Below are 12441 nucleotides of genomic sequence, written 5' to 3'. Positions count from 1 at the left end.
GCAAATATTGAATATCCCATTGAGCATGGTGAAGTTATTATACTGAACAAAAATATAAAACACAACATGTAAAGTGTTGGTCCCAGGTTTCATGAGCTGAAATAAAACATCTCAGAAATGTTCCATACACCAAGCTTATTTCTCTCAAATGTTGTGCACAAATTTGTTTGTATTTCTGTTAGTGAACATTACTCCTTTGCCAAGATAATCCATCCACCTGACAGGTGTGGCATATCAAGAAGCTGATTAAACAGCATGATCATTACACAGGTGCCCCTTGTGCTGGGGACAATAAAAGGCCACTCTAAAATGTGCAGTTGTCACCCAACACAATGCCACAAGTTTTGAGGGAGCGTGCAATTGGAATGATAGCTGCAGGAATGTCCACCAGAGCTGTTGCCAGATAATGTTAATTTCTCTACCATAAGCCGCCTACAAAAATATGTCATTTTTGAGAATTTGGCAGTGCGTCCAACCGGCCTCACAACCGCAAACCACGTGTATGGCATCGTGTGGGCGAGTGGTTTGCTGATGTCAACGTTGTGAACAGAGTTGCCCCATAGTGGTCGGTGTGTTTATGGTATGGGCAGTCCACAAGTTACGGACAACGAACACAATTGCATTTAATGGATGGCGATTTTAATGCACAGAAATACTGTTCCAGGCCCATTGTGAGGGAACTATGACCAACAGATGCGTGTCTGTATTCCCAGTCATGTGAAATCCATAGCTTGGGGACTAACTCATTTATTTCAATTGACTGATTTCCTCATATATGAATTATAACTCGGTAAAATCTCAGAAATTGATGCATGTTGGTTTATGTTGTTCAGTATAATTACACTTTGGATGGTGTATCAATACACCCAGTCACTACAAAGATACAGGCGACCTTCCTAACTCGGTTACCGGAGAGGAAGGCAACCGTTTAGGGATTTCATCATGAGGTCAATGGTGACTTTAAAAACCGTTAAACCTTTCAATGGCTGAGAACCTGAGGATGGATCAACATTGTAGTTACTCCACAATACGAACCTAATTGAAAGAGTGAAAAGAAGGAAGCCTGTACAGAGGCACTAAAGTAAAACACAAACTAAAAAAAAACCTTTTGTTCTGAATACAAAGTGTCTGTGGAAAATGTACTTTACTGAGCAGCACGCACCATATTTTTAAGCATAGTGATGGCTGCATCATGTTATGGGTATGCTTGTAATCATTAAGGACTGGGGAGTTTTTCAGGATGAAAAATAAACGGAATGGAGTTAAGCGCAGGCAAAAATCCTAGAGGAAAACCTGGTTGTCTGCTTTCCACCAGACACTGGGAGATGAATTCACCTTTCAACAGGACAATAACCTAAAACACAAGGCCAAATCTACACTGGAGTTGCTTACCAAGAAGACAGTGAATGTTCCTGAGTCGCCGAGTTACAGTTTTGACTTAAAGATATGTAAAAAATCTATGGCAAAACCTGGAAATGGTTGTCTAGAAATGATCAAAAACCAATTTAACAGAACTTTTAAGAATTCTGAAAAGAATAATGGGATAATGTTGCACAATCGAGGTGTGTAAAGCTCCTAAGTCGAGGGGTATGAATACATTGTGAAGGCACTGTATGTTTCAACTGAATTAGGCACATCTGTAGTTCCAGTAGTTAGCTACACAGCTACATGGTAAAAGAAAACGTCATTGACTACTGAAAACGCAATCTAGATTTGAATTTTGTTCAACTAACACCAAGCTACTGCAAAAATGTTGTTAAATGACTTGAACTACAAGTAGTTCACTACTCTTCAACACTGCTGACTGTCCTGTCCTTTCCGATCCTGTCTTCAGAACCAGCTCTCAGGTTACCTCCTAAGGAAATTCAAGAACAGCAACGGCTGGCAGAAGCTCTGGGTGGTCTTCACCAACTTCTGTCTGTTCTTTTACAAGACTCACCAGGTACTTGCCACACACCGAACCCTGAACACACACCGAACCCTGAACACACACCGAACCCTGAACACACACCGAACCCTGAGCACACACCGAACCCTGAGCACACACCGAACCCTGAACACACACCGAACCCTGAACACACACCGAACCCTGAGCACACACCGAACCCTGAGCACACACCGAACCCTGAGAACACACCGAACCCTGAGCACAAAATGGCTGGCAGCAGTTCTAGGTGGTCTTCACCAACTTCTGTCTGTTTTACAAGACTCAGCAGGTACTGGCTTGGCGCAACACTTTACTTTTAATACTGCAGGATGGCTTTTTACACAACCAATTTCCACGCTTGTTGTACTGCAAATGCAGCCTAGATGCTTATAAACGTCTCAATTCAGACTCCTTTGCTGAGACCAAATGTCCTCTGTTGGTTTTATGTTGAGGTGTTCTCTGAATGTTAAGGTATCCCAGCCAACTGACTAGTTCTGTGTTCAGGATGATTTCCCGTTGGCCAGCCTCCCGTTGCTAGGTTACACCGTGAGCAGCCCGGGAGAGTCGGACAGCATCCACAAGGAATACGTCTTCAAACTGCACTTCAAGTCCCACGTCTATTTCTTCCGGGCGGAGAGCGAGTATACATTCGAGAGGTATAGTGACTGTTTCATTCATTATTTGACTCCTTCCAACAATGAATCATTATGATTCCAGAACATTTCCTTGGACGCATTTTAATTGTAAAACTTGGCCGCAGTTTTTGGCTAACAGGTCAGTGTTACGGAGATGGAGTGGTGCTTTGTGTTTACACTATGGCTGTAATAGCTCTGATGTCCTCTCTCCCTCGCTCTCTCCCTCTTTCCACCCCCTCTCTCCTTCCCCTCTGTTTCTCTCTTTCCCTCTCTCTTTCTCACTCCCTCGCTCTCTCCCTTTCCACCCCTCTTTTTCCCTGTTTCTCACTCCCTCCCTCCCTCGCTCTCTCCCCTCTCCCTCTTTCCACCCCCTCTCTCTGTTTCTCTCTCCCTCTCTCTGTTTCTCTCTCCTTCCCTCCTCTCTACAGATGGATGGAGGTGATTAAGAGTGCGGCCAGTGCTACTGGCAGGATGAGTCTCCTCATACCTAAAGGTCCCCTGCAGATGAATGGGAACTAACTGCGCTCTTTGATCTGATCTACTGCGGCTTAGAAGCTTCTATCTAATCTGCGTCCCAAATGGCACCCAAGGGTCAGTCCTAGAGAGCAAAGGGCTGGGCCCAATAGACTCTGAAACAATACTGTATAATACCATCCCTCTCTCTCCCTCTCTACGGTTCTCATTGGCATCATGTTAAAGTGGCACTCATGTCTTGGATTTATTTGGCAGATAATGGCTCAGTGAATGATAAGGGCTCAGTGAAGTTATTATATATATATATATATATATATATTTCATTCTTTCCTTCTGGAATGGTCAACCATTGTTGTGAGAATCTGTTGAAACAATGTATCAGCAGGGAACAGAGTAACATTCTAAATCCAGTAATTGGATACGTGGTTCAAGAGAGAAGGATATACCAGTGCTATCACGATCAATAAGGATGCTTGAGGACATCCTGTCAAGGATGAGTGTACGCACTCAGCCAGCTGAGAAAGGGAACTAAAGCGAGACTCATAACCTTCTCATGGCAGCCAGTGTAAAACAACTACATCACAAAACATAGTATTGGTTTCCCACACTCGGATTAAGTCTAGTCCTGGCCTTTAAAAAAAGCATTTTTAAAAATGGAAAATCACCTTTTTGAAAGTGTTTTTTTACTCCAGAACTAGACTTAATCTGTGTCCAGAACTAGACTTAATCTGTGTCCAGAACTAGACTTAATCTGTGTCCAGAACTAGACTTAATCTGTGTCCAGAACTAGACTTAATCTGTGTCCAGAACTAGACTTAATCTGTGTCCAGAACTAGACTTAATCTGTGTCCAGAACTAGACTTAATCTGTGTCCAGAACTAGACTTAATCTGTGTCTGGAAAACCGTTTTATAGCGATTTATCCATCAGGTTATGTTCTGGAGAAGTTTATACAGCGTTAAAGACTGTTGTTTCTTTTTAGCCAGTGAAAGCATTCTGTGGACGGTCGTTGTCGAGTCTGTATCGTGTCTGTCTACACCAAGATACAGGTGTCGAAAGGGAACTGGTAGGTGGAGGAAGGCAGTGATGATATTACGGAGGTGCAGAGCTTGTAGGATTTATTTGACTAGGGACTGTGGAAGTGGTAACTAGCTGGAGAACAACCTCAGATACTATTTCTTTATACCACGTTTAAAATAGCTGGACTTGAGGTAGCTCTGGTCCAGGGTGTTGTTTCTTCCACTAAGGTATTAGTGGAGGAATTAATGCCTTGGACCAGAGCTCTGGTACAGCAAGAGAGGTAGGGAAGTACCCAGTGAATGTCCTTTTTGTTTGTTCATTGATAAAAGGCAGATGGTATTGTATGTTGAAATGAGTTAGGAACACAAGCAGTCAAATCTCCTTTTTTTTTAGGGTAACTTCTGTCATAGACTTGGGAGGCATTATTCCGTTCTTTTGAGAATTTTGTAGTTCTCATTTGTTCTGTTGTCACACTGAGGTATTAATGGCCATGGAGTTAAATAAATAAAAAATGGAGTGTAAAACACACAATTCTGTAAAGGTACGTTTTCCATTGAAGTGTTTCAAGGGGTCTATATTCATGTGAATAAATGTACAAGTACTTTGTTGGTCACCGAGAGAGAAAAAACATATTTGTTAATGAAGTTTTCCTGTACTATCAATATGTAGTTCGATTTTAGTTTTCATACATTGACAATTGTCCAAACCTAATTCATAACCTGAAATGCTGTTAAAGTCAAATATACTTAAAACATTTAATTGTTGTGTTATTGACTTGTTATTAGTCAGTGTTGGCCAGTTCTACTGTTAGTCTGATTTGCTAGTCTTTACGACAGCAGGAAGTCTGAAAGGAAGGTGCTACATTTGATTCATGTTTTGTTTGGCTTGCTGGGCTTGTATAGTTACTACCAATGTGTTCTGGATTATAGTTAGTTTAGTGTGTTTTTTTTGTTGTTCATTTAACATCGGGATGACGATGACCTCGTAAAATTAATATGTAGTGTTATAATCCTAATATCTATAGTCTTTTTTTTTTTTTTTTTAAGTTACGGATTCCATTGTAATATGTCGTTAAGGCTGAAGAGCTTGGATCGGTCCCAAATGGGATCCTATTCCCTATGGGCCCTGGTCAAAAGTAGTGCACTTTTTTAAAGGGAATCAAGGTGCCATTTGGGACTCCTTCCACGTTTAGAAGAAGATCTGTTGTGGTCTAACGGTCTTGCTGTATGTAGTGGGCCTTGTGAGTATTGTGTTTGTAATAGGAGATCAGGATGTGTATATTCTCGAAGTGTCTCGGTGTAGAGCCGATTTTAGGATGAGTTATTTTAATTTTTTTTCTTCTTTTTTTCTTGTAAATCGTATGCATAAGAGGGGAGACCTTCTCCTAGATGAGCACTCCTACTTTAAGACACTAGATGCATCCGGGCCCCTGTCTGTTCGTCATCAGAAAGCCCCCTCCCTTTCCCCCGTTACTGTCTACACATCATGGCATTATCTTTCTGTCTCCGGAGTGATTAGGGGCCAGTGAGGTGTAAGTCCTGTCATCTTCCCACGTTGGACTGGAATGAATCACAATGTTTAGGGCGCACCTGTATCTCATCCCTGTGTGTGTGTGTCCCAAATGGCACTCTATTCCTTATATAGTGCACTACTCTTGACCAGGACCCATAGGGAATAGGGTGCCATTTTGAGATGCATCTCTGATCTACAGGGGGGCGGCAGCAGCACCACCTCCTTTCTCAGTTCATCGCTCCATTTTCAGGTGTGCTAACCAACCAAGGCCTCACTGCCCCCTTTCCCAGTTCATCTCTCTGTGTTCAGGTGTGCTAACCAACCAAGGCCTCACTGCCCCCTTTCCCAGTTCATCTCTCTGTGTTCAGATGTGCTAACCAACCAAGGCCTCACTGCCCCCTTTCCCAGTTCATCTCTCTGTGTTCAGGTGTGCTAACCAACCAAGGCCTCACTGCCCCCTTTCCCAGTTCATCTCTCTGTGTTCAGGTGTGCTAACCAACCAAGGCCTTGCCCCCTTTCCCAGTTCATCTCTCTGTGTTCATGTTCTCACTGCCCCCTTTCCCAGTTCATCTCTCTGTGTTCAGGTGTGCTAACCAACCAAGGCCTCACTGCCCCCTGTCTGCTGTTCCAGTGAGATGTTCTTCCTATTTATTGTGTAGCAGCATGTCATTCGAGCCATTCTTGTTCCTGTATGTTCTGCCTCTTGTTCCTGTTATTATTACATTGATAACAAATAAAGTTGAGCAGATGCAAAACGACAGTCAGGTTTTCTTTTCAAACTGTTTGCCTGTTTGCTTTTAGCCTGACACACAACCATACAATATTCGGAAGGATGGCCCCCTACTAGACTAGTTTGTCATCACCTGCAAATACTAGTTTGTCATCACCTGCGAGGTTACCTGTCCCATCTGACGCTCTACCAAGGCTACCTGTCCCATCTGACGCTCTACCAAGGCTACCTGTCCCATCTGACGCTCTACCAAGGTTACCTGTCCCATCTGACGCTCTACCAAGGTTACCTGTCCCATCTGACGCTCTACCAAGGTTACCTGTCCCATCTGACGCTCTACCAAGGTTACCTGTCCCATCTGACGCTCTACCAAGGCTACCTGTCCCATCTGACGCTCTACCACGGTTACCTGTCCCATCTGACACTCTACCAGAAGGTGGCAGTGATGGGTTGTTGACCTAATGCTCATATCACCATGACTACTGCAGGTCGTTCTGTTCCCACTAGATGGCCAAGTTGCAAAGATAATTTAAGATGTGGGTAAGGCATCAAGGTTAGTTAGCAGTGTGGTTAAGATTCAGGCTAGGTTTAAAAAATATATTTTAAGATAAGAAATTGTAGAAAGCTTTCGACTTGTCCAGATAGTGACGGCCGTGGTGTTCCCATTGAGTGGAAACCTGGACGAACTAGAGGAGCAGAGAGAGAATGGGGAACTCTGACACCCGTAGCAGCTTACACAGCGACTTACCCTGGGAAACTACTCAAACAGGTGGAGCAATCTTATGAGAAGGTATTCTCTGGGCATGCCTAAACAAAACTCCTTGTTCCACAGTAATATCTGTACGTGAGGGTGTGGTGAAAACCGTTCGCACACAGGAAAAACCATCCTGGCTACAAACTTGTACAATAGTAACAAACAACATTCACTCCATGTGGAGACAGACAGTCTTCAACAAAACATTCTTTAGAACCAAGTGTTCTCGGAATGTGACCTGGGTTTGAGCCTCCGGTCTGCCGTAGCAGGGAAGGACCATTTTATTATATATTATATAATACTTCTCCTAAAAAAATTTTTTTTTAACCTTTTATTTAACTAGGCACTTGCCAGTTAAGAACACATTCTTATTTTCAATTACGGCCTAGGAACAAGTGGGATAACTGCCTTGTTCAGGGACAGAATGACAGATTTTTACCTTGTCAACTCGGGGATTCGACCTGCAACCTTCCAGTTACCAGTCCAACACTCTCTCCACTAGGCTACCTGCCGCCCCTACGTGATGCATGGTCTTGATAACGTCAGTCTATTTTTTTTTGCCCAGGTTTTTATTGAGTGAACCAAAATCATGAACTGATAACAGAAAGAGAACACAGCATTTTTTTTTATCCTGTTTGGACCATCAGGGATGACTGTTGTGTGTGTTTGATCAATTCCAGGGGCCATCTGTAATCTTCACATGGATGCTCCAGAGAGCTACTAACTTTTTTACATTCCTAAGATAACATTCAGTTTTAGCCAGGTAGGGAAGGAGAAGGGAGCGACTGTAGTGACGTGGTTTGAGCCAGGTGAAACGGTGCTCAAGCTCTCTGCCTGTCGACCTTCTGTTCTACTGTAGATAGAACATGAGCTCTCTGCCTGTCGACCTTCTGTTCTACTGTAGATAGAACATGAGCTCTCTGCCTGTCGACCTTCTGTTCTACTGTAGATAGAACATGAGCTCTCTGCCTGTCGACCTTCTGTTCTACTGTAGATAGAACATGAGCTCTCTGCCTGTCGACCTTCTGTTCTACTGTAGATAGAACATGAGCTCTCTGCCTGTCGACCTTCTGTTCTACTGTAGATAGAACATGAGCTCTCTGCCTGTCGACCTTCTGTTCTACTGTAGATAGAACATGAGCTCTCTGCCTGTCGACCTTCTGTTCTAGATGAACATAGATTCTGTTCTAGAACATGAGCTCTCTGCCTGTCGACCTTCTGTTCTACTGTAGATAGAACATGAGCTCTCTGCCTGTCGACCTTCTGTTCTACTGTAGATAGAACATGAGCTCTTCTGTTCTACTGTAGATAGAACATGAGCTGCCTGTCGACCTTCTGTTCTACTGATAGAACATGAGCTCTCTGCCTGTCGACTGCCTGTCGACCTTCTGTTCTACTGTAGATAGAACATGAGCTCTCTGCCTGTCGACCTTCTGTTCTACTGTAGATAGAACATGAGCTCTCTGCTGTCGACCTTCTGTTCTACTGTAGATAGAACATGAGCTCTTCTGTTCTACTGTAGATAGAACATGAGCTCTCTGCCTGTCGACCTTCTGTTCTACTGTAGATAGAACATGAGCTCTCTGCCTGTCGACCTTCTGTTCTACATGAGCTCTCTGCCTGTCGAGATGTAGAACATGAGCTCTCTGCCTGTCGACCTTCTGTTCTACTGTAGATGGAACATGAGCTCTGTTCTTCTGTTCTACTGTAGATAGAACATGAGCTCTCTGAGCTCTCTGCCTGTCGACCTTCTGTTCTACTGTAGATAGAACATGAGCTCTCTGCCTGTCGACCTTCTGTTCTACTGTAGATAGAACATGAGCTCTCTGCCTGTCGACCTTCTGTTCTACTGTAGATAACATGAGCTCTCTGCCTGTCGACCTTCTGTTCTACTGTAGATAGAACATGAGCTCTCTGCCTGTCGACCTTCTGTTCTACTGTAGATAGAACATGAGCTCTCTGCCTGTCGACCTTCTGTTCTACTGTAGATAGAACATGAGCTCTCTGTTCTACTGTAGATAGAACATGAGCTCTCTGCCTGTCGACCTTCTGTTCTACTGTAGATGGAACATGAGCTCTCTGCCTGTCGACCTTCTGTTCTACTGTAGATGGAACATGAGCTCTCTGCCTGTCGACCTTCTGTTCTACTGTAGATGGAACATGAGCTGAGCTCTGCCTGTCGACCTTCTGTTCTACTGTAGATGGAACATGAACATGCTCTCTGCCTGTCGACCTTCTGTTCTACTGTAGATAGAACATGAGCTCTCTGCCTGTCGACCTTCTGTTCTACTGTAGATAGAACATGAGCTCTCTGCCTGTCGACCTTCTGTTCTACTGTAGATAGAACATGAGCTCTCTGCCTGTCGACCTTCTGTTCTACTGTAGATAGAACATGAGCTCTCTGCCTGTCGACCTTCTGTTCTACTGTAGATAGAACATGAGCTCTCTGCCTGTCGACCTTCTGTTCTACTGTAGATAGAACATGAGCTCTCTGCCTGTCGACCTTCTGTTCTACTGTAGATAGAACATGAGCTCTCTGCCTGTCTCTCTGCCTGTCGACCTTCTGTTCTACTGTAGATAGAACATGAGCTCTCTGCCTGTCGACCTTCTGTTCTACTGTAGATAGAACATGAGCTCTCTGCCTGTCGACCTTCTGTTCTACTGTAGATAGAACATGAGCTCTCTGCCTGTCGACCTTCTGTTCTACTGTAGATAGAACATGAGCTCTCTGCCTGTCGACCTTCTGTTCTACTGTAGATAGAACATGAGCTCTCTGCCTGTCGACCTTCTGTTCTACTGTAGATAGAACATGAGCTCTCTCTGCCTGTCGACCTTCTGTTCTACTGTAGATAGAACATGAGCTCTCTGCCTGTCGACCTTCTGTTCTACTGTAGATAGAACATGAGCTCTCTGCCTGTCGACCTTCTGTTCTACTGTAGATAGAACATGAGCTCTCTGCCTGTCGACCTTCTGTTCTACTGTAGATAGAACATGAGCTCTCTGCCTGTCGACCTTCTGTTCTACTGTAGATAGAACATGAGCATCTCTCTGCCTGTCGACTTCTGTTCTACTGTAGATAGAACATGAGCTCTCTGCCTGTCGACCTTCTGTTCTACTGTAGATAGAACATGAGCTCTCTGCCTGTCGACCTTCTGTTCTACTGTAGATAGAACATGAGCTCTCTGCCTGTCGACCTTCTGTTCTACTGTAGATAGAACATGAGCTCTCTGCCTGTCGACCTTCTGTTCTACTGTAGATAGAACATGAGCTCTCTGCCTGTCGACCTTCTGTTCTACTGTAGATAGAACATGAGCTCTCTGCCTGTCGACCTTCTGTTCTACTGTAGATAGAACATGAGCTCTCTGCCTGTCGACCTTCTGTTCTACTGTAGATAGAACATGAGCTCTCTGCCTGTCGACCTTCTGTTATTTTTCACTTTTTACTGTTTTTATTTCTTACCTATTGTTAACCTAATACCTGTTTTTATTTCTTACCTATTGTTAACCTAATACCTGTTTTTAAGTTGCTCTGGATAAGAGCGTCTGCTAAATGACTTAAATGTAAATGTATTTGTTTTTTTGTTTAGTTAAATTGCACTGTTGGTTAGAGCCTGTAAGTAAGCATTTCACTGTAAGGTCTACTACACCTGTTGTATTCAGCATTTCACTGTAAGGTCTACTACACCTGTTGTATTCAGCATTTCACTGTAAGGTCTACTACACAAATCATATCAAAATCAAATGTATTTATATAGCCCTTCGTACATCAGCTGATATCTCAAAGTGCTGTACAGAAACCCAGCCTAAAACCCCAAACAGCAAGCAATGCAGGTGTAGAAGCACGGCGGCTAGGAAAAACTCCCTAGAAAGGCCAAAACCTAGGAAGACACCTAGAGAGGAACTAGGCTATGTGGGGTGGCCAGTCCTCTTCTGGCTGTGCCGGGTGGAGATGTTAAAATGTTAATAAATGACCAGCATGGTCCAATAATAATAAGGCAGAACAGTTGAAACTGGAGCAGCAGCACAGCCAGGTGAACTGGGGACAGCAAGGAGTCATCAGGTCAGGTAGTCCTGGGGCATGGTCCTAGGGCTCAGGTCCTCCGAGAGAGAAGGAGAGAATTAGAGAACGCACACTTAGATTCACACAGGACACCGAATAGGACAGGAGAAGTACTCCAGATATAACAAACTGACCCTAGCCCCCCGACACAAACTACTGCAGCATAAATACTGGAGGCTGAGACAGGAGGGGTCAGAAGACACTGTGGCCCAATCCGAGGACACCCCCCGGACAGGGCTAAACAGGAAGGATATAACCCCACCCACTTTGCCAAAGCAAAGTGGGTGGGGTATTTGGCGCACGTGACAAATAAACTTGGATTTGATTTATTCTTCTTCTTCTGTAAGGTAATATTGAAATGTAAATTCCACAGAGTAGGTAATGCCCAAGGTGCAACTTGTCATGATGGTAACAAAAACAACATGAGCCACCGCCCTCTTACGGTGGTGCTATAACAAGCGATTGAAAATGCAATTTTTTTTGTTGAAAGATCACGCCCCTCACCCTGTTTGGTCTAGAGTCATGAAATTCACTACATAGGTCACTTCTCCTCACAAGGAAAACATTTACATCAACGACCCATAATGTCTGCCATCATGGATCTTTTATCATTTATTTTATTGTTAGTTTTGGGGAAAAACACTTAACTCCACTCTTCTGACATAGAATGACTGATCTGCACCAAACATATCAATGTCTCCCAACGCAACATTTTCCGGACTAGTATCTAAAACGACATGAACGCTATTGTCCAATAAGCATTCTCGTGGGTGTGGTCTGGCACATAAATGCGTATAAATCATTCACGGATATTGTAATTGTTAAAAAATGTGGTACATATGTTCCAACCACTGAAGACACAACACATGCAAGCACATTCAGATCGACCTCATGGTGGCGCTATAACGTGCACATGTTTACATCTCTTGATCCGTTTGTGTGATGAAATTTGGCACATGTGCTCAGGGATACGAGTCCAGCTGACCTGTTTTGCCGCATGGTGGTGCTGTTGGTCACGAAAAACCCAGCTCATTGGCTCCTAGCGGCCATATTGTTTGAGCTCGTGTCCCTGGTACATTTTTGGAACACAAACATTGAGTAATAAGGGAACTGAAAGTGTAGGCTGCAGTTCTTCCAGGGAGATTCGGCTGAACTGTTGCTCTACAATAATTACAGGGCATGTCTTGGCATGGTGAGCTAAGGCATGGGTAAAGACTTTTCAGAAGGATATCATTTGAGGAACCAGGGTTAGAGTTTGTATGTGTGAGTGTAAAGTTGAAAATATGCTATATTTGTATATTGGAAAAAGACAATACATCCCAGGTGTGTTA

The 12441-nt window shown here is 43.7% G+C and overlaps 1 protein-coding gene across 5 annotated transcripts in view; it reads left to right on the top strand.

Annotated features, from left to right (window-relative positions):
* The window catches only part of farp2 (FERM, RhoGEF and pleckstrin domain protein 2), a 97980-nt gene extending 91653 nt beyond the window's left edge, over positions 1–6327 (top strand). For 2 of the 5 annotated variants that reach the window (XM_046299960.1, XM_046299959.1), the window contains 3 exons: positions 1835–1942; positions 2432–2583; positions 2991–5977. In XM_046299960.1, the coding sequence (XP_046155916.1) occupies positions 1835–1942; positions 2432–2583; positions 2991–3081 (351 nt within the window). In that variant the 3' untranslated portion in view covers positions 3082–5977. Of the gene's footprint in view, positions 1–1834; positions 1943–2431; positions 2584–2990; positions 6054–6151 lie in introns of those variants that run through there. The other 3 variants (XM_046299957.1, XM_046299956.1, XM_046299961.1) reach the window with 3 other exon arrangements.
* Positions 6328–12441: the final 6114 nt, after the last annotated feature.

The sequence above is a fragment of the Oncorhynchus gorbuscha genome, linkage group LG15 (assembly GCF_021184085.1).
Source record: "Oncorhynchus gorbuscha isolate QuinsamMale2020 ecotype Even-year linkage group LG15, OgorEven_v1.0, whole genome shotgun sequence".
In the NCBI taxonomy this organism is placed as follows: Eukaryota; Metazoa; Chordata; class Actinopteri; order Salmoniformes; family Salmonidae; genus Oncorhynchus; species Oncorhynchus gorbuscha.
This window is presented reverse-complemented; position numbering and strand designations above follow the sequence as displayed.